The 25,481-nt window shown below is 48.0% G+C and overlaps 1 protein-coding gene across 6 annotated transcripts in view; it reads right to left on the bottom strand.

Annotated features, from left to right (window-relative positions):
• Positions 1 to 25,481, bottom strand: part of CCDC30 (coiled-coil domain containing 30) — a 687,183-nt gene that overhangs the window by 529,745 nt on the left and 131,957 nt on the right. For all 6 annotated transcript variants that reach the window (XR_010188622.1, XM_063942948.1, XM_063942949.1 and 3 more), the window contains one exon: positions 20,262 to 20,440. Coding sequence is in view for 5 of the 6 variants with exons in the window: in XM_063942948.1 (XP_063799018.1) it covers positions 20,262 to 20,440 (179 nt within the window). In the remaining variant the exon portion in view is untranslated. The remainder of the gene's footprint in view (positions 1 to 20,261; positions 20,441 to 25,481) is intronic.

Genomic DNA, 25,481 nt, shown 5'->3' with positions numbered 1-25,481 from the left:
ATGGAATTGAGCATACTCCACCATGTCAAATGCTGACACCATGAGGACCAGCACCTGCATCGCCGAATGTATCGACACTTGTGGACGAGAAAGGAAGCAACGAATCCTGTCCTGAAGCTTCAGGACTTTCTCCTGAGACAAGGACAACCGCTGGTTGTGAGTGTCCAATAGCGCTCCCAGGTGCACCATGCTCTGAGCAGGGACCAGGGAGGATTTCTTCCAGTTGATGAGCCACCCGTGGGCTTGCAGAAACTGGACAGTTATATCCAGATGACGTAGGAGAAGTTCTGGGGTATTTACCAGGATCAACAAGTCATCCAGATACGGTAGGCTCCTGACCCCTTGACGGTGGAGTACCACCATCGTCATCACCGCCATAACTTTGGTGAAGACTCGCGGAGCCGTAGTTAAACCAAAAGGTGACGCCCGAAACTGGTAATGGAGGGTTGCCAATCGCAAACCTCAGGTATTGCGGATGCGACACTGCTATAGGAATGTGCAGATAAGAATCCTGTATATCCAGGGAGACCATATAATCCCTAGGTTCCAAGGCCAGAACTATAGAGCGAAGGGTTTCCATACGGAACTTGGAGACTTTCACAAACTTGTTCAGAATGGGCTGGGAGGACCCATTCGGTTTCGGGACTAGAAATAGCGGAGCAAGAGGCACCTGTACTACCACTCCTGTGTCCAGGAGGGTCTGTACCACCGAATGTAGAGTTTTTGCATTTGTCTGGTCCAAAGGGATGTCTGTCAGGCAAAATCGATGAGCGGGACGGTTTTTGAAGGCTATGGCGTAACCTCGAGTGACGACTTCCCGTACCAAGGCATCTGAAGTGGTCTTTAACCATTCCTGGCTATACCCTAGAAGCCGGCCCCCCACCCAGCCCGTCATGCGGCAGGCTTATCGGTCTTGGAAGCTGGCTGACGGGCAGCCCAGGCTCTTTTGGGCTTTGGCTTAACAGGTTTGGAAGTGCGGGCCTGCTTGTGGTACGCCTGACCTTTTGCTTTACCTGGAGGACGAAAGGAAGTACCTTTAGCCTTCGACACAGATGGAGCGGTACTTGGCAGACAGGCAGTTTTGGCAGTAGCCAAATCAGCCACTATCTTATTTAAGTCCTCCCCAAACAGAATATCTCCCTTGAAAGGGAGTACCTCCAGGGTTTTTCTAGAATCCAGATCCACCGATCAGGATCTCAGCCACAATATCCGGCGAGCCAGGACTGATGTAGTAGAGGCCTTGGCTGCTAGAATACCGGCATCAGAAGCCGCCTCTTTAATATAGTGTGCAGCACCCGTGAGGGTGTAAATCGCTTTCAGACAGCCCTCCACACGTTTATCCGTATGCTCTTTCAGAGACGTGACGGTAGTGACAGGTAGAGCTGAGGAAACCACCATCCTAGCCACATGCGAGTCCACTGGAGGAGGCGTTTACCAATTTTTAGACAGCTCTGGCACGAGGGGATAGCGAGCCAGCATCTTCTTTTGAGGCACAAACTTCTTCTCTGGGTTTTCCCAGGATTCCTGACATATGTCCACCAGGTGATCAGAGTGAGGTAAAATAGGATTTTGGTACTTACCAGGTAAATCCTTTTCTTTGAATCCATAGGGGGCACTGGAGTACTCTTGGGATATGGACGGCTTCCACCGGAAGAAGGCACTGAATAAATTAATTTTGAGACTACTCCTCCCCTCCATATCCTGCAGCACTTCAGTGTTTTTTACTGAGCCGAACAGGATCGATAGAGAGATTGACAAAAGGAGAATTACATATAGTCTCACAGACAACAATAAAGTTGACACAACGTAACAGACAACTAAACAGTTGACACCATAACTGATTAACCCTTGTTAAATTTAAACCAGTCGTGAAAGTGTGTTACCATAAGAACCACTGGACTCCTAAAACAGGTAAACTGCTCTGGGTGGGCGTCCAGTGCCCCCTATGGATTCAAAGAAAAGGATTTACCTGGTAAGTACCAAAATCCTATTTTCTTTTTCATCCACTAGGGGTCACTGGAGTACTCTTGGGATGTACCAAAGTCTCCTCCGTGGCGGGAGAGCTGTTTGGCACTTGTAACACTAAACGGCCAAAGCTAGATGCTGATGCCGCGAACGTATCAAACTTGTAAAAGCGCACAAACGTGTGCACTGACGACCAAGTAGCCGCACGGCAAAGCTGTGTCGTAGAAGCCCCACGACTCGCTGCCCATGACGTCCCCACAGAACGTGTGGAATGAGCTGTTACTGAAGTAGGTGGCTGTAACTTAGCATAAAGGTAAGCCTGACGTATAGTCAGTTTGATCCATCTGGATAAGGTCTGCTTAGAGGCTGGCCAACCCCTCTTAGCTGCGTCATAGAGAACAAACAACGTATCTGTCTTACGCACAGTAGACGTTCGGGAAACATAGATGCGCAATGCGCGAACCACATCCAACGTTCCAGAATCTCCTGTTAACACAGGAACTACTATTGGTTGATTGATGTGAAAAGACGACACTACCTTTGGTAGAAAAACGGGATTCGTCCGAAGTTCCGCTCTGTCATCATGAAAAATTAAATACGGTGACTTGCATGACAAGGCACCCAAATCTGAAACACGCTTAGCCGAAGCTAAGGCTAAAAGAAAAATCGTTTTCCAAGTGAGAAATTTAATATCCACTTGTTGTAAGGGTTCAAAGTAATCGGACTGTAAGAAATCTAAAACCAGATTCAAGTCCCATGGTGCTGTAGGTGGAATGAAAGGAGGCTGTATCCTCTTTACACCCTGTAGAAACGTATGTATTGACTGCAACGAGGCCAATTTCTTTTGAAAATAAATTGACAACGCAGATACCTGCACCTTTAGTGTGGAAAGACGTAGTCCTCCATCTAACCCCATTTGTAAAAATAACAAAAGACGGGATAATTTAAAAGACGATGTCGGAAATTTCCGAGCTTCACACCAACCTATATAAGTACGCCAAATTCTATAATAATGAGCTGCCGTAACCGGCTTCCTAGCTCGTACCATGGTTGGTATAACAGACTCAGGAATGCCCTCTTTCCTTAAGATGGCCTTTTCAACAGCCACCCCGTCAAACGCAGCCGCGCTAAATCGGGGTAAAGGAACGGACCCTGTTGTAACAGGTCCGGACGTAGTGGGAGTGGCCACGGATCGTCTGCGAGTAACCCGAGGAGATCCGAGAACCAAGCCCTCCGAGGCCAATGAGGCGCTATTAGAATGACTGTGACGAACCCTCTCTTGATCCGTTTTAGCACCAACGGGAGCAGCGGAAACGGTGGAAACAGATACACAAGGCTGTATGGCCACGTGGCTGTGAGAGCATCCACCGCCACTGCCCCTGGATCTCTTGTTCTGGACACATATCTTGACACCTGATGATTGTGGCGGGATGCCATTAGATCCACCTGAGGGTAACCCCACTTCTGGATCAACATCTGAAATACTTCTGGATTTAATGCCCACTCTCCTGGATGAAAATCCCGACGACTGAGAAAATCTGCCTCCCAGTTGTCCACTCCAGGAATGAACACTGCCGATAATATCACCTGGTGATATTCGGCCCATCTGAGGATCCGAGCTACTTCCCGCATAGCCATGCGGCTTCTCGTTCCTCCTTGTTTGTTTATGTATGCGACTGCCGTCGCGTTGTCTGACTGCACCTGAACAGTCTGAAAACGAAACATGTACACCGCTTGTCTTAGAGCATTGTAAATCGCCCTGAGTTCCAGAACATTTATGGATAGCGATCTTTCGTGATCCGCCCAGAGGCCCTGGAGCCGATAACTCTGAACTACAGCTCCCCAACCTCTGAGACTTGCGTCTGTTGTCAGAATTATCCAATTCGCGACGCCGAATCGTCTCCCTGCAGATAGATTGTGTATTTTTAACCACCAGAGAAGAGACACCCTGACTTGTGGTGACAACCTCACCCTGTGGTGCAGCTGCAGATGTGATCCCGACCACTGTGCTAACACCTCCAGTTGAAACGGACGTGAGTGAAATCTTCCGAACTGAAGTGCTTCGAAAGCCGCCACCATTGTGCCTAAAAGGCGAATGCACAAATGTACTGAGACTGTGCGTGGCTTGAGCACTAATTGCACCAGATGACGAATGCCCTGTACTTTCTGTTGTGGCAGGAAAACCCTTTGTTTTACTGTATCGAGAATCATCCCTAGGAATTGAAGTCGTTGACACGGAATTAGATGTGATTTCTTTAAACTGACTATCCAACCGTGCTGAACTAGTACATTGTACGTTAGTAAGGCATGTTGGAGAAGCAATTGTTGAGACGGAGCCTTTATCTGATGAGAGGCCAAACGGTAGAGCCTGAAATTGGTAATGGTCTCGCCTTATCGCAAACCTTAAGAAACTCTGGTGAGGTGGCCAGATCGGAATGTGCAAATACGCATCCTTGAGATCTAGTGCAATCATGAATTCCTGTGGCTCTAACCCTGCAATTACTGACCTGAGAGATTCCATCTTGAATCTGTGGTAAGTGACGTAATGATTGAGACCTTTTAGGTTCAATATTGGCCTGACTGAGCCATCTGGTTTTGGTACCAGAAACAGACTGGAATAATAACCCTGCCCCTGTTCCTGCACAGGGACCGGAATTATCACTGCAGCATTCAGCAGAGACTGAATGGCAACCTGCAGAACTGCTTTCTTGTCGTCCGACACAGGCAGTCCTGTCGTGAAAAATCTTCCTGTCGGAAGATAATCGAACTCTATTTTGTAACCCTCTAATACTAAATTGCGGATCCACCCATCTGTGGACGTCTGCAGCCACGCCCCCTGAAAGCTCTGAAGGCGTGCTCCCACAATTGGAGATCCGAGATGGGCTGGGAGCCCGTCATGCCACTGGTTTGTTAGTGGTCTTGGTGTCTTGACGACGTGCATTGGATTGTCGGGCACTACGTCCCCGACCTCTTCTGCCCGGCGTGACTGCTCCTCCCTGCCCACGAAAGGGCTGAGTTCTAAAGGATTTGAACGCCGGACCAGAATATTTCCGTTTAGGTATAGTTGTAGGCGATGGAAGAAAAACAGACTTCCCTCCAGTAGCCTCAGAAATCCATTTGTCCAATTCAGGACCAAAAAGTTTCTCGCCATCATAAGGCAATGCCTCTATACCTTTTTTAACCTCCGTCTCCGCCTGCCACGAACGCAGCCAAAGTGCTCGTCGTACTGTGACTAGCGATGAGGACAGGCGAGAAGTAAGCTGACAGACGTCAGTAGAAGCTGTACATAGATATTCAGCAGCTTCCCAGATTTGATCCGCGAGAAGTATAAGATGATCCTCTTGCAGAGCCGATTTGAGCTCTTTTATCCATACCATTAAAGCTTTAGTAACCCAAATGCCAACCAACCCAGGTCTTAACAGCACTCCAGTTGCTGTATACATGGACCTTAGCATAGCCTCTATTTTACGATCTGCAGGGTCTTTAAGCGTAGTAGCAGTTGGTACTGGTATGGTTAACTTCCTCGTAAGTTTAGATACGGATGAATCCACCAATGGTGGGTTCTCCCATGTAGCTGTCATGGCCTCTGGAAACGGGTAACTCGATTTAAATCTACGAGGAATAGAAAACCGTTTGTCCGGATTTTTCCGTGACTCCAGTAACATTTTATTAAGAGATTCCGAGATAGGGAAACACATCGGAGATCTCTGTCGTTTAGTAAAGACTACTTCATCATTCGTCAGTGGCTCCTCAGTTTCCGTAAACTCCAGCGACTGACGAACTGCTCTGATGAGATTGTCAATACCTGGGCTGTCAAAGTCGTCACCTTCTGACTGTTGTTCTATTTCGCCCTCCTCATACTCCTGTTCAGTGAGATCTAGTATCCCAGAGACAGGAAAATTAGTAGGAAAAGGAAACTTATCTTTTCCACTCAAGGTGGACTTATGACCAGTTTGAGACTCCCCAGGTAACTCAAATGGTCTCATCTTAAACTCAGATCTTGCCGCCTCTCTTTCTTCACGAGAGGCGGCCAGCTCTGATTGTAAACCAACTAATACATCTGCAAGTAAAGCCCATGGAGGGTCCTGAGATGCTGGCTTTACTTCTGGAATGGAAATCGTATTTATGGCTGTATTAACAACACATGCTGTACATGTGGTGGATCCATCAGGCAACACACTCTTACAGACATGACATGACAAATGTTTCTTAGATTTTGCTGGTGTCTTACTCATTATGAAGACAGACAATACAAACTCCACACAGACAGACTGCACGACTCAGTAATAACACCAAAGTTCCTGGTATATATCTAGGCAAGTGCAGTGCCTGCCAGCAATACGAAAACTGACCCCAAAATTCCCCTAGTACCACTCTTAGCCGAGATGTAAAATAGGAAACCTGGAACAGACAGGAGAACATTAAACATACTAAGCACCAAGTCTTTCCTAAAAGCTTGACACTGCCAAATACTGTTAAAGTCTCCCCCCACTCCCACGACCTCCGTGTACAGCACCGGGTCTGGGCCTGTGGAAGTTTTGCAAAGGGCCGTGTGAGCGGCCTGTCCTGTAGACCCCGGACAACGGAACTCCTCGGCTGCTGCGGGCGGATGGCGGAAGCAGAGAGCGTGCTGCATAGAGCCGTGGAGCGGCCTATGCACACGTGCTCCCGCCCGCCACACACAGCATAGCGGCGTGTCTGTGTAGCCAAGCAGCGCTGCTGCTGCGCAGGGAACAGCGGTCTCTTAGAAAAAATTCCAATACTTTGTGGACGAGCTCCACTATGCCTTCTAACTGTGTCGAGCACAGAAAAAACACTGAAGTGCTGCAGGATATGGAGGGGAGGAGTAGTCTCAAAATTAATTTATTCAGTGCCTTCTTCCGGTGGAAGCCGTCCATATCCCAAGAGTACTCCAGTGACCCCTAGTGGATGAAAAAGAAATTACTAAACAAGGACTGTATACATTGTAACAATTCACTTTTGTCTGTTGAATGTCAGAGGAGTTATTCCTTTAATATATTGGATTTCAATTAATAAATATTGGATATAATAGTCTGTTTACGCTCTCAGTTCATTTACATATTCTTTACCATGAGAGGCTAGCTAATACCCCTCACCCTTTTGGAGCAGCAAACAGTACTATTTCAGTGTGATTTGGGTTTAGGGCTGCCTTTATTTCTTTTTTACCTTGTGGTTTAGCCAACACGTCATCAGATAGACGACTGGCAAGCCCCAACTTGACACCTGATCCTGAAAAACATCCGGGTTAAGAGACCACTCGCCATAGTGAAGATCTTGAGAGCTGAGATAATCTGCCTCATAATTTGTAATGCCGGGAATGAACGCAGCTGCTATGCCAGGAAACTGGCATTCTGCCCATTGCATGATGCGTGCCATCTCTCGCATGGCTGAGACGCTCTTCATTTCCTCCTGGTGATTGAGATAAGCTACAGCCATGGCATTGTCCAACTAGATTTACTTAGACTTGCCATTAGTGCTGATAGGGTAAGCTTGCCGGCACTGTGACAGCCAAAGGCAGGCATTGTCCATCTAGACCAGGCCTGGCCAACCTGTGGCTCTCCAGATGTTGTTAAACTACACATCCCACAGCATGTCCTGCCACAGTTTTAGCATTCCCTAATAGCAAAACTGTGGCAAAGCATGATGGGACTTGAAGTTTTACAACAGCTGGAGAGCCACAGGTTGGCCAGGCCTGATCTAGACCATCACTGGACACCATTGCAGATGCAGTTGAGACGCCATAAAAGCACTGAAGTTCCAAAACAGTTATAGACGGCATACTTTCCTGACAAGACCAAACTCTCTGAATCAGAATATGGAGAACCACAGCTTCCCAGCCCCTGAGACCGGCATCCGTGGTTAACACGGTACAGTCCCAGATCATGAATGGGCTACCAGTGCTGAGATGTTTGGAATTCAGCCACCAGAGGAGGGATAGGCAAGCCTGAGAAGAGAGACAAATGACCCGAGACATATGGAGATGAGAATTATCCCACGTGGGCAATAGGTTCATTTAAGGTTCTGTGGAATAGAACCTGCCGAACAGAACAGCCTCGAAGGAGGAAACAAGCTTCCCAAAGAGATAAATCCACAAGTAGACCAAAACAGTCCATTCTCAGTACCAAGTACAACAGGGACTGGACAGCAAGGATCTTGTTCAATGTGAAACAGCATGACCAGGAAAAGCAGCCTCTGATCAAGAACCAGATTTATTTTTTAAAGTCACAATACAACTGTGAGATATGAGAGTCCTTTATCAGGAGGTCATCAAGATAAAGGACAATAGTCATCCCCAACAGGAAGGTGAGATCACAGATTTAGAGTTTCAGGTTGGGTCGCACTGATCTGTCCAGCTTTGGTACCACAAACATATTGGAATAAAAACCCTTTAACCTCTCCCCCACCAGGACAAGGACTACCACACTGGATGCAATCTGGTTCCTCACCCTACGAGCAGAAATGGTCAAAGCAGAAACTTTAAAAACAGACCAAGCCTGCATCAATAGCTGCATCAAATAGGTAAGTAGATGACTCTCTGATGTCCTCAACCAGTGGGAGCAGATCCACCAAAGGGGTACCAGAGCAAAGACCGTCCATAAGCAGGTCAGCCAATTTTTCAACCGCCTTATGTACCCAGGCGGAGTCCAAGACAGACCTTTGGGAGGCCCCAGCCACCACGCAGATCGACTTTAGAGTAGATTCTAATTTGTGATCGGAGCTTTCCCTGAGAGGTAGAACCAACCACTGTAATAGACAATAGAGGGTACCACCAAAGGCAGGAAATCCCATTTTGATCTGTCCACAGCCAGCAGAGGCTAAAAGGAGAAAAAGTGCCTGGAACTTGCGATCCAAATGCACCCACACCATGGACAGAAGATCCTCGAATGGTGGTGAAAAGGATGTAAAGGGAACTGTCTGTTTAGGTTCCTCAGTCTCTGAAGAGTCAGAGATATGCAAAACCTGACAGACAGCCATGATTAAATTCAGAAGGACCATCTAACTGGAGAGAGATCCAGGTCTGACTCATCCAGATTATCATCCTTACTTTGAGACATACCCTACAAATTCAATTTCTCCAAGAATAAAGGACACCTGGATCTCTCTGTTTTTTAGGACAATTATGCTTGGATATCTTACCCAAACCTCTTGAGGTAGACTCAAAGAGCATCTCTGGGGATGAAGAAACCTGCTACAACCCTTGCAACGAGGAGGCCAAAGCACAGGGAGGCTCAACCAATTGGGAAAAAGGGAAACAGCAGGACCTTCAGGGACTAACCCAGGGTCCTCGAAAACAGGATTTTAAATAACTACCGGTAAATCCTTTTCTCATAGTCCATAAGGGATACTGGGGACTTAGTACAATGAGGTATAGATGGGGTCCAAAGGAGCCGGTGCACTTTAAATTTCTTCAACTGGATGTGCTGGCTCCTCCCTTCTATGCCCCCTCCCACAGGCAGTTATAGGTAATATAGTGCGCAAAGAAAAATGGACATACTTGAGATAAGGAACATAACAATAATGAGGGGTGAGATTCACACACCAGTACACCACAATATAAACTGACCAGCAACGGCTGGCAACCATACAGCAACAGCTGAACAGGTAAACTTATAGATAAGAAACCACCAGCAGAAAAGTCAACGCACTGAGGCGGGCGCCCAGTATCCCTTATGGACTACGAGAAAAGGATTTACCGGTAGGTATTTAAAATCCTATTTTCTCTAGCATCCATAAGGGATACTGGGGACTTAGTACAATGGGGACGTCCCAAAGCTTCCAGAACGGGCGGAAACGTGCAGACAAATCTGCAGCACCACCTTCCCAAACTGGATATCCTCTTTGGCCAGGGTATCCAACTTGTAGAACTGCACAAAGGTGTTCTATCCCGACCAGGTAGCAGCTCGGCATAGTTGCAAGGTCGAGACTCCACGAGCAGCCACCCAGGAAGACCCCACTGATCTTGTACAGTGGGTCTTCAGAGACTGTGGAACAGGTAAGGCTGCCGACACATAGGCCTGTTGGATAGTAAGCCTAAGCCAACGAGCAACGGACTGCTTAGAAGCAGTGCAACCCTTTTTCTGCGCATCATCATAAAGCACAAACAGGGAATCAGTCTTTCTGATACAAGCCGTCCTCTTGACATAGATCTTCAAGCCTCACACAGCATCCAACGCCTCCAGAGGAGCAGAAGTGCCAGAACTAGATGGAAGCACAAAAGATTGGTTTAACTGGAATGCAGAGACGACCTTTGGCAGGAACTGCTGCCGAGTCCTGAGCTCTGCTCTGTCTTCGTAAAAGACCAAGTAAGGACTTTTACACGATAAGGTCCCCAATTCTGAGACACGTCTAGCAGAAGCCAGGGCCAATAACATTACAGTCTTCCATGTAAGGTACTTGACTACTACTTTCATCAGTGGTTCAAACCAGGAGGATTGTAGAAAACCCAAAACCACATTCAAATCACAGGGTGCCGTTGGTGGCACAAAGGGAGGCTGTATGTGAAGCACTCCTTGCAAGAAGGTCTGAACTTCTGCCAACATCAACAACTTCTTCTAGAAGAAAACAGAGAGGGCTGAAATTTGAACCTTAAGGGAGCCCAGACCCCCTTAAGGGAGCCCTGCCCTTGGGTGAGGTTTGTTGGAGGTAGGAGCAGGGCCTACCCGATGCACCCTCTTAAATCACCATATCGCGGCATTCCTGTTTGATCACTAAGAGGTTAGTCAGCGTGTTACGGACAAAATGGGCAAGCGCAGGTCCTTTGACTGATTTAGGAAGTCCCACCAACCTGATATTGTTTCTGCACAATCTATTTTCAACATCGTCGAGTTTGTTCCATATGTGGTAATTGTTAGACGTCTGTTTTCACAGACTGATGCAGCTCTTCAATATCATGCATGGCCGCTCCCAATTGATTTTCATTGTGAGATACTCGCTGTTGGAGGTGTTGCAATTGCTGCGTGATGTCAGAGACAGCTTGAGGAAGGGAGTCATGGTGGACCTGATCGCGTCCACCAATTCTTTACAGGAGACTGGAGCATCAGGTGAGTGCTCCTGGGGAGGCAGCGCTTCAGCAGCTGCCTTTTTAGGAGCTTGGGAGAGGGTCAGGCCCTATCTCCGGCGCCATTGTCCCCGCCACGTGGCGTTTATAATGGCGCTGCGGCCGTGCGCCAGCAGGGGTGACAAATCGATCCATGGCGGTCACGGGAGGCAGCGGTGCAGGGTACTTGGAGGCCTGACAAGGCCTTGAAAAGGTTTTAATCAGGAGGGTCGTGGCGGAGCTCCGGGACCAGCTACCTCACGCCATCAACCCGGAACCGAAAGTCTCTGGTGGCTATCTTTAAATCATGGCAGACAGCGTGTTTCTAGGCATGTAAGCAAATGCAAACATCTCAGGACTGGCATATGGTAAAGCATTAGAACAAAACCATAATTCTCCGCAAAATTTTGACTACTTTTCTTGTTAAACACCAGAACTACAACAGGTTGGTTAATGTGAGACATTTTTTTACATATAAAAAAAAAAAAAAAATACATTCCTCCTCTACATCTGCTACCTTGATAGGCATGTTCAGGATATTTCTGATAGCCTCTATCAGGGCCTGTATGCCCTGTGATAGGATAGCATCCCCCCCCCCCCTTCCCCACTCGCATCCACCTCACCCTCCTCTGGATCTGATGTATCGTCATCAGTGTCATCCTGCATGAGCTGGGTCAGAGAACGCTTTTGTGTGCAAATGGCAGGGATTTGAGACACTGGTATGGAAACTGAATCTCTATTTATCAGGTCATCCATAGACTGTCTTAAAAATTGTGTCTCTCTCATTATGGGATAATTTAGTTGAGATAGTGGATATCAACCCCTTAAGGGAAGCTAACCATGGGGGTTCTGCCCCACTAGCCTGAGAATGTACACTATCCTGGGTACATGGTAGTGAATCTCCGGTGGAAGAAAGGCACTCTGGTGTGCAGGAAACACAGTCCCTGAACATGGTAATTTAAAGGGGCACAAGAGACACCCACACAAGAAGGTGAAACACAGGTAAACCTACACCGAGCCCTCAGAGAGACACAGAGATTGGAGCCAGCCACAAACACACACAGCGCCCTTATAGCTAAATTACTATAGTTAGGACCCCCTGGTACCACTGAGGAGACGTGGAATCTTTTTGGAGGAGCTGCGCTTCCCTGCGAGTCCTGTCAGTGTAATCTGCAGAGGGAATATGGCGCTGGTGAGCCGCACGGTCCGCTCATAGTGAAGCCTCGCCCCCTGAATATTGCTCGGCTTCCCGCTCTTTATACTGGCCTGAGGCTATTTTTTTTATCCCACACAGTGTTAAAACCCTTGGTAGACATGTCAGCCAGTGGGGGTGTACATTGGTAGCTCAGCGCTCCCCTCACAGCGGGACCCACACAGCTGTGTATGTCTCTGAGCCCCCTGGAGCGCAGCCTGCAGTCAGAGCTGCGCTCCCACCCATGTGCCGCCATTTCTGCCGGCGACCCGCAAACCAGGATGCTGGTGCTGTACTCACCACTGTTCTATCTTCTGGCTCTGTTAGGGGTGGTGGCATGCCATGGCGGGGCTTGTGAATGACTCCTTCAGGAGCTCAGTGTCCTGTCAGCAGAGAAACGGGATCATTGACTCTATAGGAAGTTGGGCCGTTCTCCCCCTAAGTGCCACAAAGCAAGCAGTCTGGTGCCAATCAGACCTGCCTGAAAACAACAAACGGAAAAATAAATGCAGAAAACTCTTCAGGAGCTTCCCTAAGCGTAGCCGGCTCCTCCGGGCACATTTTTTAAACTAAACATAGTCTGGTAGGAGGGGCATAGAGCCAGTGCACACTATTGATTTCTTGAAGTGCCCAGGGCTCCTAGTGGACCAGTCTATACCCCATGGTACTAATGTGGGCACCAGTATCCTCTAGGACGTAAGAGAAAAGTCAAAGTCACGTGAGTAAAAACCGTTTCAAGAAAAATAAAAATAAGAATTTACTCACCGGTAATTCTATTTCTCGTAGTCCGTAGTGGATGCTGGGAACTCCGTAAGGACCATGGGGAATAGACGGGATCCGCAGGAGACTGGGCACTCTAAAGAAAAGATTAGGTACTATCTGGTGTGCACTGGCTCCTCCCTCTATGCCCCTCCTCCAGACCTCAGTTAGGGAAACTGTGCCCGGAAGAGCTGACATTACAAGGAAAGGAAATTTGAATCCAGGGTAAGACTCATACCAGCCACACCAATCACACCGTACAACTTGTGATAACCTTACCCAGTTAACAGTATGAACAACAACTGAGCCTCACTCAACGGATGGCTCATAACAATAACCCTTATTTAAGCAATAACTATATACACGTATTGCAGAAAGTCCGCACTTGGGACGGGCGCCCAGCATCCACTACGGACTACGAGAAATAGAATTACCGGTGAGTAAATTCTTATTTTCTCTGACGTCCTAGTGGATGCTGGGAACTCCGTAAGGACCATGGGGATTATACCAAAGCTCCCAAACGGGCGGGAGAGTGCGGATGACTCTGCAGCACCGAATGAGCAAACACAAGGTCCTCCTCAGCCAGGGTATCAAACTTGTAGAACTTTGCAAATGTGTTTGAACCCGACCAAGTAGCCGCTCGGCAAAGCTGTAAAGCCGAGACCCCTCGGGCAGCCGCCCAAGAAGAGCCCACCTTCCTTGTGGAATGGGCTTTTACTGATTTTGGATGCGGCAATCCAGCCGCAGAATGAGCTAGCTGAATCGTGCTACAGATCCAGCGCGCAATAGTTTGCTTTGAAGCAGGAGCACCCAGCTTGTTGGGTGCATGCAGGACAAACAGCGAGTCAGTCTTCCTGACTCCAGCCGTTCTGGAAACATATTTTCAAAGCCCTGACTACGTCCAGTAACTTGGAGTCCTCCAAGTCCCTAGTAGCCGCAGGCACCACAATAGGTTGGTTCAAATGAAACGATGATACCACCTTTGGGAGAAATTGGGGACGAGTCCTCAATTCTGCCCTGTCCATATGGAAGATCAGATATGGGCTTTTATATGACAAAGCCGCCAATTCCGACACACGCCTAGCCGATGCTAAGGCCAACAGCATGACCACCTTCCACGTGAGATACTTTAGTTCCACGGTCCTAAGTGGCTCAAACCAGTGGGATTTCAGGAAATCCAACACAACGTTAAGATCCCAGGGTGCCACTGGTGGCACAAAAGGGGGCTGAATATGCAGCACTCCCTTAACAAACGTCTGAACCTCAGGCAGTGAAGCCAGTTCTTTTTGAAAGAAAATGGAGAGGGCCGAAATCTGGACCTTTATGGACCCCAATTTTAGGCCCATAGTCACCCCTGACTGTAGGAAGTGCAGGAAACGACCCAGCTGGAATTCCTCTGTAGGGGCCTTCCTGGCCTCACACCAAGCAACATATTTTCGCCATATACGGTGATAATGCTTTGGGGTCACGTCTTTCCTAGCCTTTATCAGCGTAGGAATAACTTCATCCGGAATGCCTTTTTCCGCTAGGATCTGGCGTTCAACCGCCATGCCGTCAAACGCAGCCGCGGTAAGTCTTGGAACAGACAGGGCCCTTGTTGCAGCAGGTCCTGTCTGAGAGGCAGAGGCCATGGGTCCTCTGTGCGCATTTCTTGCAGTTTCCGGGTACCAAGTCCTTCTTGGCCAATCCGGATCAATGAGTATTGTTCTTATTCCTCTCTTTCTTACTATTCTCAGTACCTTGGGTATGAGAGGAAGAGGAGGAAACACATATACCGACTGGTACACCCACGGTGTCACTATGGCGTCCACAGCTATCGCCTGAGGGTCCCTTGACCTGGCGCAATATCTTTTTAGCTTTTTGTTGAGGCGGGACGCCATCATGTCCACCTGTGGCAGTTCCCATCGCTTTGCAATCTGTGTGAAGACTTCTTGATGAAGTCCCCACTCTCCCGGGTGGAGGTCGTGTCTGCTGAGGAAGTCTGCTTCCCAGTTGTCCACTCCCGGAATGAACACTGCTGACAGTGCTTGCACGTGATTCTCCGCCCACCGAAGAATCTTTGTGGCTTCCGCCATTGTCATCCTGCTTCTTGTGCCGCCCTGGCGGTTTACATGGGCGACCGCCGTGATGTTGTCTGACTGAATCAGCACTGGCCGGTTTCGAAGCAGGGGCTCTGCTTGACTCAGGGCATTGTAAATGGCCCTTAGTTCCAGTATATTTATGTGTAGAGAAGTCTCCAGACTTGACCACAGCCCTTGGAAGTTTCTTCCCTGGGTGACTGCCCCCCATCCTCGGAGGCTTGCATCCGTGGTCAACAGGACCCAGTCCTGTATGCCGAACCTGCGGCCCTCGAGAAGGTGAGCACTCTGCAGCCACCACAGAAGAGACACCCTGGCCCTTGGGGACAGGGTGATCAGCCGATGCATCTAATGATGCGATCCGGACCACTTGTCCAACAGATCCCACTGAAGATCCTCGCATGGAACCTGCCAAAGGGAATGGCTTCGTATGAAGCCACCATCTTTCCCAGGACTCGCGTGCAGTGATGCACTGATACCTGTTTTGGTTTCAGGAGGTCCCTGACCAAAGATGCTAATTCCTGGGCCTTCTCCACCGGGAGAAACACCTTCTGTTCTGTGTCCAGAATCATGCCCAGGAAAAGCAGACGCATCGTAGGAATCAGCTGCGGCTTTGGAACATTCAGAATCCAGCCGTGCTGTTGCAACACTTCCTGAGAGAGTGCTACGCTGATCAACAACTGCTCCCTGGACCTCGCCTTTATGAGGAGATTGTCCAGGTACGGGATAATTATAACTCCCTTCTGCCGAAGGAGTATCATCATTTCGGCCATTACCTTGGTAAATATTCTCGGTGCCGTGGACAGGCCAAACGATTTTAAATTCAGAATGGGTCTCACCGAACCGTCCGGTTTCGGTACCACAAACATTGTGGAATAGTAACCCCTTCCCTGTTGAAGGAGGGGGACCCTGATAATCACTTGCTGGAGGTACAGCTTGTGAATTGCCGCCAGTACTACCTCCCTTTCCATGGGGGCAGCTGGCAAGGCTGATTTGAGGTAACGGCGGGGGAGTCGCTTCGAATTCCAGCTTGTATCCCTGAGATACAATTTGTATAGCCCAGAGATCCACCTGTGAGCGAACCCACAGGTTGCTGAAGTTTCGGAGACGCGCCCCCACCGCACCTGGCTCCGCCTGTGGAGCCCCAACGTCATGCGGTGGACTTAGTGGAAGCAGGGGAGGACTTTTGTTCCTGGGAACTGGCTGCATGGTGCAGCTTCTTACCTCTACCCCTGCCTCTGGCAAGAAAGGATGCGCCCCTGACTCTCTTGCCTTTCTGGGAACGAAAGGACTGCATTTGATAATACGGTGCTTTCTTAGGCTGTGAGGAAACCTGAGGCAAGAAAGTCGACTTTCCAGCTGTCGCTGTAGACACGAGGTCCGACAGACCGTCCCCAAACAATTCCTCACCCTTATAAGGCAAAACCTCCATGTGTTTTTTAGAATCAGCATCTCCTGTCCATTGCAGAGTCCATAAGACCCTCCTGGCAGAAATGGACATAGCATTAATTCTAGAGCCCAGCAGGCAAATGTCCCTCTGAGCATCCCGCATATATAAGACGACGTCTTTGATATGGCCAAGGGTTAGCAAAACAGTATCTCTGTCGAGGGTATCTACGTCGTCTAACAGAGTATCTGTCCACGCTGCTACAGCACTACACATCCAGGCTGAAGCAATAGCAGGTCTCAGTAGAGTACCAGAGTGTGTATACACTGACTTCAGGATAGCTTCCTGCTTTCTATCCGCAGGCTCCTTTAGGGCGGCCGTATCCTGAGACGGCAGGGCCACCTTTTTAGATAAGCGTGTCAGCGCCCTGCACCCTACAGTGACCGGAGTGTGTAAGTGTGCTGGGAGCAATGGCGCACAGCTGCGGTGCTGTGCGCTACCTTAATGAAGACAGGAGTCTTCAGCCGCCGATTTCGTCGTCTTCAAGCTTCTGTTCTTCTGGCTCTGCGAGGGGGACGGCGGCGCGGCTCCGGGAACGGACGATCGAGGACAGGTGCCTGTGTTCGAACCCTCTGGAGCTAATGGTGTCCAGTAGCCTTAGAAGCACAAGCTAGCTGCAAGCAGGTAGGTTTGCTTCTCTCCCCTTAGTCCCACGTAGCAGTGAGTCTGTTGCCAGCAAAAGCTCACTGAAAATAAAAAACCTAATAAATACTTTCTTTACTAGTAAGCTCAGGAGAGCCCACTAGGAGCACCCAGCTCTGGCTGGGCACAGATTCTAACTGAGGTCTGGAGGAGGGGCATAGAGGGAGGAGCCAGTGCACACCAGATAGTACCTAATATTTTCTTTAGAGTGCCCAGTCTCCTGCGGAGCCCGTCTATTCCCCATGGTCCTTACGGAGTTCCCAGCATCCACTAGGACGTCAGAGAAAATAGGGAGATAAAACCCACCGATCCTAGCACATGCAGAGTGGAACGATGGGATGAAGTGAAGCCTCTTCAGATATTCAGGACATTACAGAGCCAGGATGCTTCTCCTGACTCGCTTCTTTGATAATGCGCCACTTGCAGTCTATGAGTGGTGTATTTAAAAACTCACACTGCCCTCTCTTGCAGCCCCCACTTCGGGGTTTCTTAACCCTTTCCAGATCAGAGTTAATTGTGTAAACTCAACTGTAACATGGGGTCTCTTGGTCTTATAGGCAGGGGCTGGCTAATGACTTTTTCCATTCCTTTTGAAGCTGGGCTATCAGATTTATCAATCATACTAAGACACTGTTATAGCTAGCTGAAGAAAGTTTTTAACACCTTCCCTAGCCAGCATGTCTTTCTGGCCTCTCTGGTGACTCCCTGGAGTCAGTAAACAACCTGTTGGGAGATTCACAGGCCAGTTGAGAAAACACATTTCAGGCCTGACCTGTGTTTACTTTAAGATCTCAGTTCTGGTTCTGTGGTAATTAACTAGCTCTGGTCAGGAGGAATTTTACACCTGCATAGCCAGTGTGTCGCCGAGTTCTGTGGCTATAATGAAATGCTAGCAGATCAATCAAGCTTCAACCATTTGACATGCATAGACAGTTATCACACACTGGTACACTGATACATCGATCAGAATAGTCACAGTGATATCACATACATTGATTTTAACAGGCCTATTTATACTTGAAATAGCATGGATCATGACACCTCCCCCTTTAAGATCAGCATGGGAGCAGTGGCATAACAGGTCATTACTATTCTTCCATTTGTCCTGAGAAGACATTTACAACACATATAATACAATAGATCACACACTTAATCTAGTGTTTATGGATACAGAGAGGAAGGGGATACAATATGAAGCCTTCTCTGCCTGACTTATAACAGAGCTTGGCTTCCTTGACACAGAGTTCCGGCTGTGAAGGGACTGTTAGAATGACTTTTTCTCACAGGATTTATACATAACCACACAAAGGCATTTGCAGAGATTGATCAATACAATATTATTTGCAGTTATGCACATTCTGGTGTCAGAATAGCATCCAATCATGACAACGCGCTATAGCGCATTTTTACGCACTACAAGCAGAGAGGGCCTTTTTTTTTTTTTTTTTAAATGAGCGGGTCCTGCAGGGCCGCGCTGTCTCTAACTGACCAGTGCGTCTCTGCCAACACAGTACTTCAGTGCCTCTCTCGCCATCAAATCGCCGCTGTCATCTTCTCCCCGTCCAATCATGCTACCCGCAGCTTCTCCCCGTCCAATTGCTCTGCCGGCAATGTCTCCCCATTCAAGCGCAGCTGAGACATCCCTCCTCCCTGCCCGCCACCGTGCTCACCATGCTGCTCCAAACTACAATAAGCAGCAGCTGCAGCAGGAGCCGGGCTGTGTTGTGTGACAGTAGCTGCACACTAGCCAAGGCAGCGCGATCATTGTAGAAGACTCTCTCTCTGGCTGCATACGGCTGCACTCCCTGGGGGATTAAGTAAGTTATACTTGTAATCAACTAACGGACAGAGCATTTGTGTGGGAGGGAGGAGAGTGTTGGCGGCAGCTAATAATGCAAATATGGGGGATGGGACAATGCCCATCATACACTCTGCCCATACCTTCACAGTGTCCATTATACACACACCAAATACTCCCACAGTGTGCAACATGCACCCCCTACACATACCCATACAGTGACCATCACATGCACACCCACATACCCACAGTGCCCATTATATACTGCTCTGCCTGGCGCAAATTGTAGAACGTGCTCTGCCTGGCGCAAAGTGTAGAACGTGCTCTGCCTGGCGCAAAGTGTAGAACATGCTCTGCCTGGCGCAAAGTGTATAGGTGGTTCTACCTGATGCAATGTGTATAACGTGCTCTACCTGGTGCAATGTGTATAACGTGCTCTAGCTGGCGCAATGTGTATAACGTGCTCTAGCTGGCGCAATGTGTATAGGAGTTTCTACCTGGTGCAATGTGTATAAGCGGCACTACTGTGTGGTATAATGTGAATTGGCACTATTATGTGGCCAAGCCCCTTCACCATAAACCAGACCCCTACATTTTTTATGCACACCTTCGGCACGCACTGTCTTTACTTTGGAATATGGGAGGGGGAGGGGGAGCACCAATTCACTTTCTGCCACAAGGGCACCAAAATGTCTAGTTACAGCTCTCGTGCAGTGTCCTGTATGCTACACAGCCCAGCAACATTGTCACCCCGGTCCTCCCCCTTGCAACACTTTTGTAGTGTCCAAATCAAGTCTGTGTTTTCATATTTGAACCATTAATACGATTAATAAGACCCTTCATTCTGATGGGACCCAGAAAAGGACAGGTAGGACCCCAATTTTTAAAAGTGAGGGTTCCCTGGGACCTACTTTTTTTTTTTTTCGGCTCAGCGCGATCACTTCCTGTGTTAATCCAAAATTGGGTGCTAGGTACACAAGGTTTTTTAACCCGTGCCCAATTGGATTTCCACAATTTTGTGATACTTTAAAAAAACACCTACATTTTCAGTGCGTTAGATGGAAATGAATGAAAGCTTAACAGTTTAAAGAGCCCTAATATGAAGTACTAGATCACAAATCAAAAATTGCTTGCCTCAATTAACAAAATAGAGCAATTCAACTGATTAATAATGCCAACATCTTGTACCTGTGTTGAATTTTATGTTTTAGGCTCTATGTCCATATTTTCATGGAACTGCCCAAATACACTTTACAAAATGACACCAACATATATAGCATTTTCAGCTATGCAAGCAATTAAATAATGAATCATTGACATACCTGTCTTTTTAGATCACTCTCCGAGTGAGAGTACGTCTTTTGTTCTAGAGCCTCCAGCTTCTCTAGAAGTGTGGCTCTTTCCACTAGCAGATAGGCAACCTGCTCACTGGGACTGCTGCTGGCAATCTCATTTAAGCCTTCCTGGTCCAGCATCTCTTCAACTTCCTTCAGCTGGGATTCTAAAATGACATAACTCAAAGTATAATCTTTTCATGGGAAGTCCCTACTGAAGTGATGGGCAGTATCATACATTTTGGTAATGACCACAACATGACTGCCCCCACTGTGATGATGCAGTGGAGACCCTTTAACTAAAATACAAAAACAAAAAGGAAATCCAAAATGGGCAATGGGAAGGGATTGACAGCCAAAATAAAATAAATTATTGGGATCAATCTTTTTTTGCTAATTAAATATGCTATCAGCCGGGACCCGCCAGATGACCAGGACAAATTTGGCAAACCACATGTGAAGCAATAGTCATTAAGTAGCAAGCTGAAGAGGCTAATACAAATAATAATACATTAGCACAGTAGGCTGAAATTTATAATAACTGGCCTAACCTATGTATACTAAATCTTCTGAGCTGGAGAGTTGAGTTGGCATGTATGCTATAGTGAGGGCCGGCTCTACCATTAGGCAGCTTTAGGCAGCTGCCTAGGGGCGCTGGCCACTGGAGGGCACCACTGAATTACTCTAGCAAAAAAATGAAGGATGTCTCTGTATGCGGGTCAGTAATGAACTTTCAGATGAAGGCATGGGACACAGTAAGGAGCATACAATATATGACGCCGGAATCCCGACAGCCGAGATCCTGAATGTTTGTATGCAAGGAAGCATAGCCAGATTAAGGGGGGTCACAGGGCATACTGTACCCCGCCCCACCCCCTTTGTTAGGGGACCACCCGGCCAGAGCACACCAACATCGCTAGCTTTCCCTCTCATGTAGTAGCAGAACCAGACAGCCAGAATGCGAGCAGGGCAGTCTGCATTGCAAGCAGAGTGTCAGCTTTTGTGAGCTACCAATTGAGCTTTCCGACCAGAGGAGAGATAGGATGGTGGAGAGAGCTGTAAGTGACACAGGGATCCTAGCTTCTCCTCCTTCCCAACTGGGTGTCTGAGTCCTGTATAATCTGTTATCTAATGAGGGTCTAGAGAGAGACACACACATACAGAGTCCTCTTGAGTCCTGTACCAGTGTGTAAGTAGTACAAAGGCTGCTGCTGCTATTCTTGCATGTGACATGATATAGATTTTTTTCTATGTGTATTCTAAGGTTGTTTAAGATGTTTTTGTGCCACTATAAGAACATTTTATAAAATATTTGTCATTCAATTAGGTGGAGCTATAAAGAGTAACCAGGCATTTTTAAACTATTAGTTTAAATCTAATCTACCCCATTGGGTTACATTTAATATACACAATCCATACATCCTAACATGACCCACTCCTGGAGGGATAACATGCTGTCTTAAGTTATGACTGCAATCACCTGTGCTGAAATACCTTTCTTCAGACCCTCCAACGTGACCCGCCCCACTAGGTACAAAATGCTCTGTTCCTGGACGTCCCTGTTAATTTATGATTTCCATCACCTGTGTTGAACTAGTTAAATGATAAGAAAGATGTTTCTTCACAGGTGATGGCAATAATAAATTAAGAGGGAAGTCCAGAAACAGAGCATTTTGTACCTAGTGGGGCGGGTCATGTTGGAGGGTATGTTTCTTATCTATTAAATAGTTCAACACAGGTGACACCAATCATATATTAAGAGGAAAGACCAGATAGAGAGCATTTTGTCCCTCCTGGAAGTGGTCGTGTTGGGGGGGGTATGCACAATCTAAAATACATTTTCTTGCCTTCCACTGGGGGCCCCCTAGTCTTAAGTGCCCCAGGCACCCCCAAGGCTTAATCCGGCCCTGCTGGGAAGGGTTAGCGTTAGGCTGCGGGGAGGTTTAGGATAAGGATAAGGGGTAAAGTTAATTAATTTAATTCAAAATGTGCATATTATGGCAGCCGGGATGCCGCTGTCGGTATTCTGACCTGCGGCATCCCATACACAACCCCAATTAAATATCCCTACAAGACCCCATATACAGTATTATACAGTATATAAAGAATAGACGGTACTCAAGGACTTTTACAGTAAAACTATACTGTTAACAAAGTCATAAAATTATGTGACCGTTAACAATATATTTATCACTTTAAAAGTCCTTAAGAATGTTGTCCCTTTTCTCTGTATACAGTATGTATAATGATGCAATTCATGCCAGCCCACTTAGTGGCCATCTGCATCTCTCCTCTGAGAGTTGGTGGTGGTGGGGTTTGCAGGTTAGGGGCGCTAGGCTGAATCTTTGCCTAGGGTGCAGAGAGTCCTTGCACCAGCCCTGGCTATAGTAAGAGGCAAATTCAATTACTTGCTAGGCTATTTATATAGATTTCACTGCCCCATACAGTTAGCCACTGAGGGCGCAATTACAGTAACATGGATTGTTCCCCACAGCCTCAGGAGCGGCAAGGAAAATTGTGTGGGCTTATTGTGGGGAACTTGCATAATAAATTAATAGCTCTGCCATTTAACCCAAAGCTTTAGCTGCACAGTAAATACTGCAGCTAATTGAATCTGCCCCATCTGTTAAAAATGTTCAGATTTTATTCACAAGAAAATAAGAATTTACTCACCGGTAATTCTATTTCTCGTAGTCCGTAGTGGATGCTGGGAACTCCGTAAGGACCATGGGGAATAGACGGGCTCCGCAGGAGACTGGGCACTCTTAAAAGAAAGATTAGGTACTATATCTGGTGTGCACTGGCTCCTCCCTCTATGCCCCTCCTCCAGACCTCAGTTAGGGAAACTGTGCCCGGAAGAGCTGACATTACTAGGAAAGGATTTGGAATCCAGGGTAAGACTCATACCAGCCACACCAATCACACTGTACAACTCGTGATAACCATACCCAGTTAACAGTATGAACAACTGAGCCTCAGTAACAGATGGCTCATAACAATAACCCTTTAGTTAAGCAATAACTATATACATGTATTGCAGAGAGTCCGCACTTGGGACGGGCGCCCAGCATCCACTACGGACTACGAGAAATAGAATTACCGGTGAGTAAATTCTTATTTTCTCTGACGTCCTAGTGGATGCTGGGAACTCCGTAAGGACCATGGGGATTATACCAAAGCTCCCAAACGGGCGGGAGTGCGCGGATGACTCTGCAGCACCGAATGAGCAAAGGCAAGGTCCTCCTCAGCCAGGGTATCAAACTTGTAGAACTTAGCAAATGTGTTTGAACTCGACCAAGTAGCAGCTCGGCAAAGCTGTAAAGCCGAGACCCCTCGGGCAGCCGCCCAAGAAGAGCCCACCCTTCCTTGTGGAATGGGCTTTTACTGATTTAGGATGCGGCAATCCTGCCGCAGAATGAGCTTGCTGAATCGTATTACAGATCCAGCGCGCAATAGTTTGCTTTGAAGCAGGAGAACCCAGCTTGTTGGGCGCATGCAGGATAAACAGCGAGTCAGTTTTCCTGACTCCAGCCGTCCTGGAAACATAGATTTTCAAAGCCCTGACTACATCTAGTTACTTGGAGTCCTCCAAGTCCCTAGTAGCCGCAGGCACCACAATAGGTTGGTTCAAATGAAATGCTGATACCACCTTAGGGAGAAATTGGGGACGAGTCGTCAATTCTGCCCTGTCCATATGGAAGATCAGATAAGGACTTTTACACGACAAAGCCGCCAATTCTGACACACGCCTAGCCGAAGCTAAGGCCAATAGCATGACCACTTTCCACGTGAGATATTTTAGCTCCACGGTCTTAAGTGGCTCAAACCAGTGGGATTTCAGGAAATCCAACACAACGTTAAGATCCCAAGGTGCCACTGGAGGCACAAAAGGGGGCTGAATATGCAGCACTCCCTTAACAAACGTCTGAACTTCAGGCAGTGAAGCCAGTTCTTTTTGAAAGAAAATAGATAGGGCCAAAATCTGGACCTTTATGGGTCCTAATTTTAGGCCCATAGTCACTCCTGACTGTAGGAAGTGCAGGAATCGACCCAGCTGGAATTCCTCTGTAGGGGCCTTCCTGGCCTCACACCAAGCAACATATTTTCGCCATATGCTGTGATAATGTTGTGCTGTCACGTCTTTCCTAGCCTTTATCAGCGTAGGAATCACTTCATCTGGAATGCCCTTTTCCGTTAAGATCCGGCGTTCAACCGCCATGCCGTCAAACGCAGACGCGGTAAGTCTTGGAACAGACAGGGCCCCTGCTGTAACAGGTCCTGCCTGAGAGGCAGAGGCCATGGGTCCTCTGAGATCATTTCTTGTAGTTCTGGGTACCAAGTTCTTCTTGGCCAATCCGGAACGATGAGTATAGTTCTTACTCCTCTCTTTCTTACAATCCTCAGTACCTTGGGTATGAGAGGAAGAGGAGGGAACACATAAACCGACTGGTACACCCACGGTGTCACTAGTGCGTCCACAGCTATCGCCTGAGGGTCTCTTGACCTGGCGCAATATTTTTTTAGCTTTTTGTTGAGGCGGGACGCCATCATGTCTACCTGTGGCCGTTCCCAACGATTTACAATCAGCGTGAAGACTTCTGGATGAAGTCCCCACTCTCCCGGGTGGAGGTCGTGCCCATTGAAGAATCCTTGTGGCTTCTGCCATCGCCATCCTGCTTCTTGTGCCGCCCTGTCGGTTTACATGGGCGACCGCCGTGATGTTGTCTGACTGAATCAGCACCGGTTGGTTTTGAAGCAGGGGTTCTGCTTGACTCAGGGTGTTGTAAATGGCCCTTAGTTCCAGAATATTTATGTGAAGGGAAGTCTCCTGACTTGACCACTGTCCTTGGAAGTTCCTTCCCTGAGTGACTGCCCCCCAACCTCGGAGGCTTGCATCCGTGGTCACCAGGACCCAGCCCTGTATGCCGAATCTGCGGCCCTCGAGAAGATGAGCACTCTGCAGCCACCACAGCAGAGACACCCTGGCCCTCGGGGACAGGGTGATCAGCCGATGCATCTGAAGATGCGATCCGGACCACTTGTCTAACAGATCCCACTGAAAGATCCTTGCATGGAACCTGCCGAAGGGAATTGCTTCGTAAGAAGTTACCATCTTTCCCAGGACTCGCGTGCAGTGATGCACCGACACCTGTTTTGGTTTCAGGAGGTCCCTGACCAGAGATGACAATTCCTGGGCCTTCTCCACCG

The sequence above is a fragment of the Pseudophryne corroboree genome, chromosome 10, assembly GCF_028390025.1.
Source record: "Pseudophryne corroboree isolate aPseCor3 chromosome 10, aPseCor3.hap2, whole genome shotgun sequence".
In the NCBI taxonomy this organism is placed as follows: Eukaryota; Metazoa; Chordata; class Amphibia; order Anura; family Myobatrachidae; genus Pseudophryne; species Pseudophryne corroboree.
The sequence above is the reverse complement of the archived record's forward strand: the minus strand, read 5'-3'. Positions and strand labels throughout refer to the sequence as shown.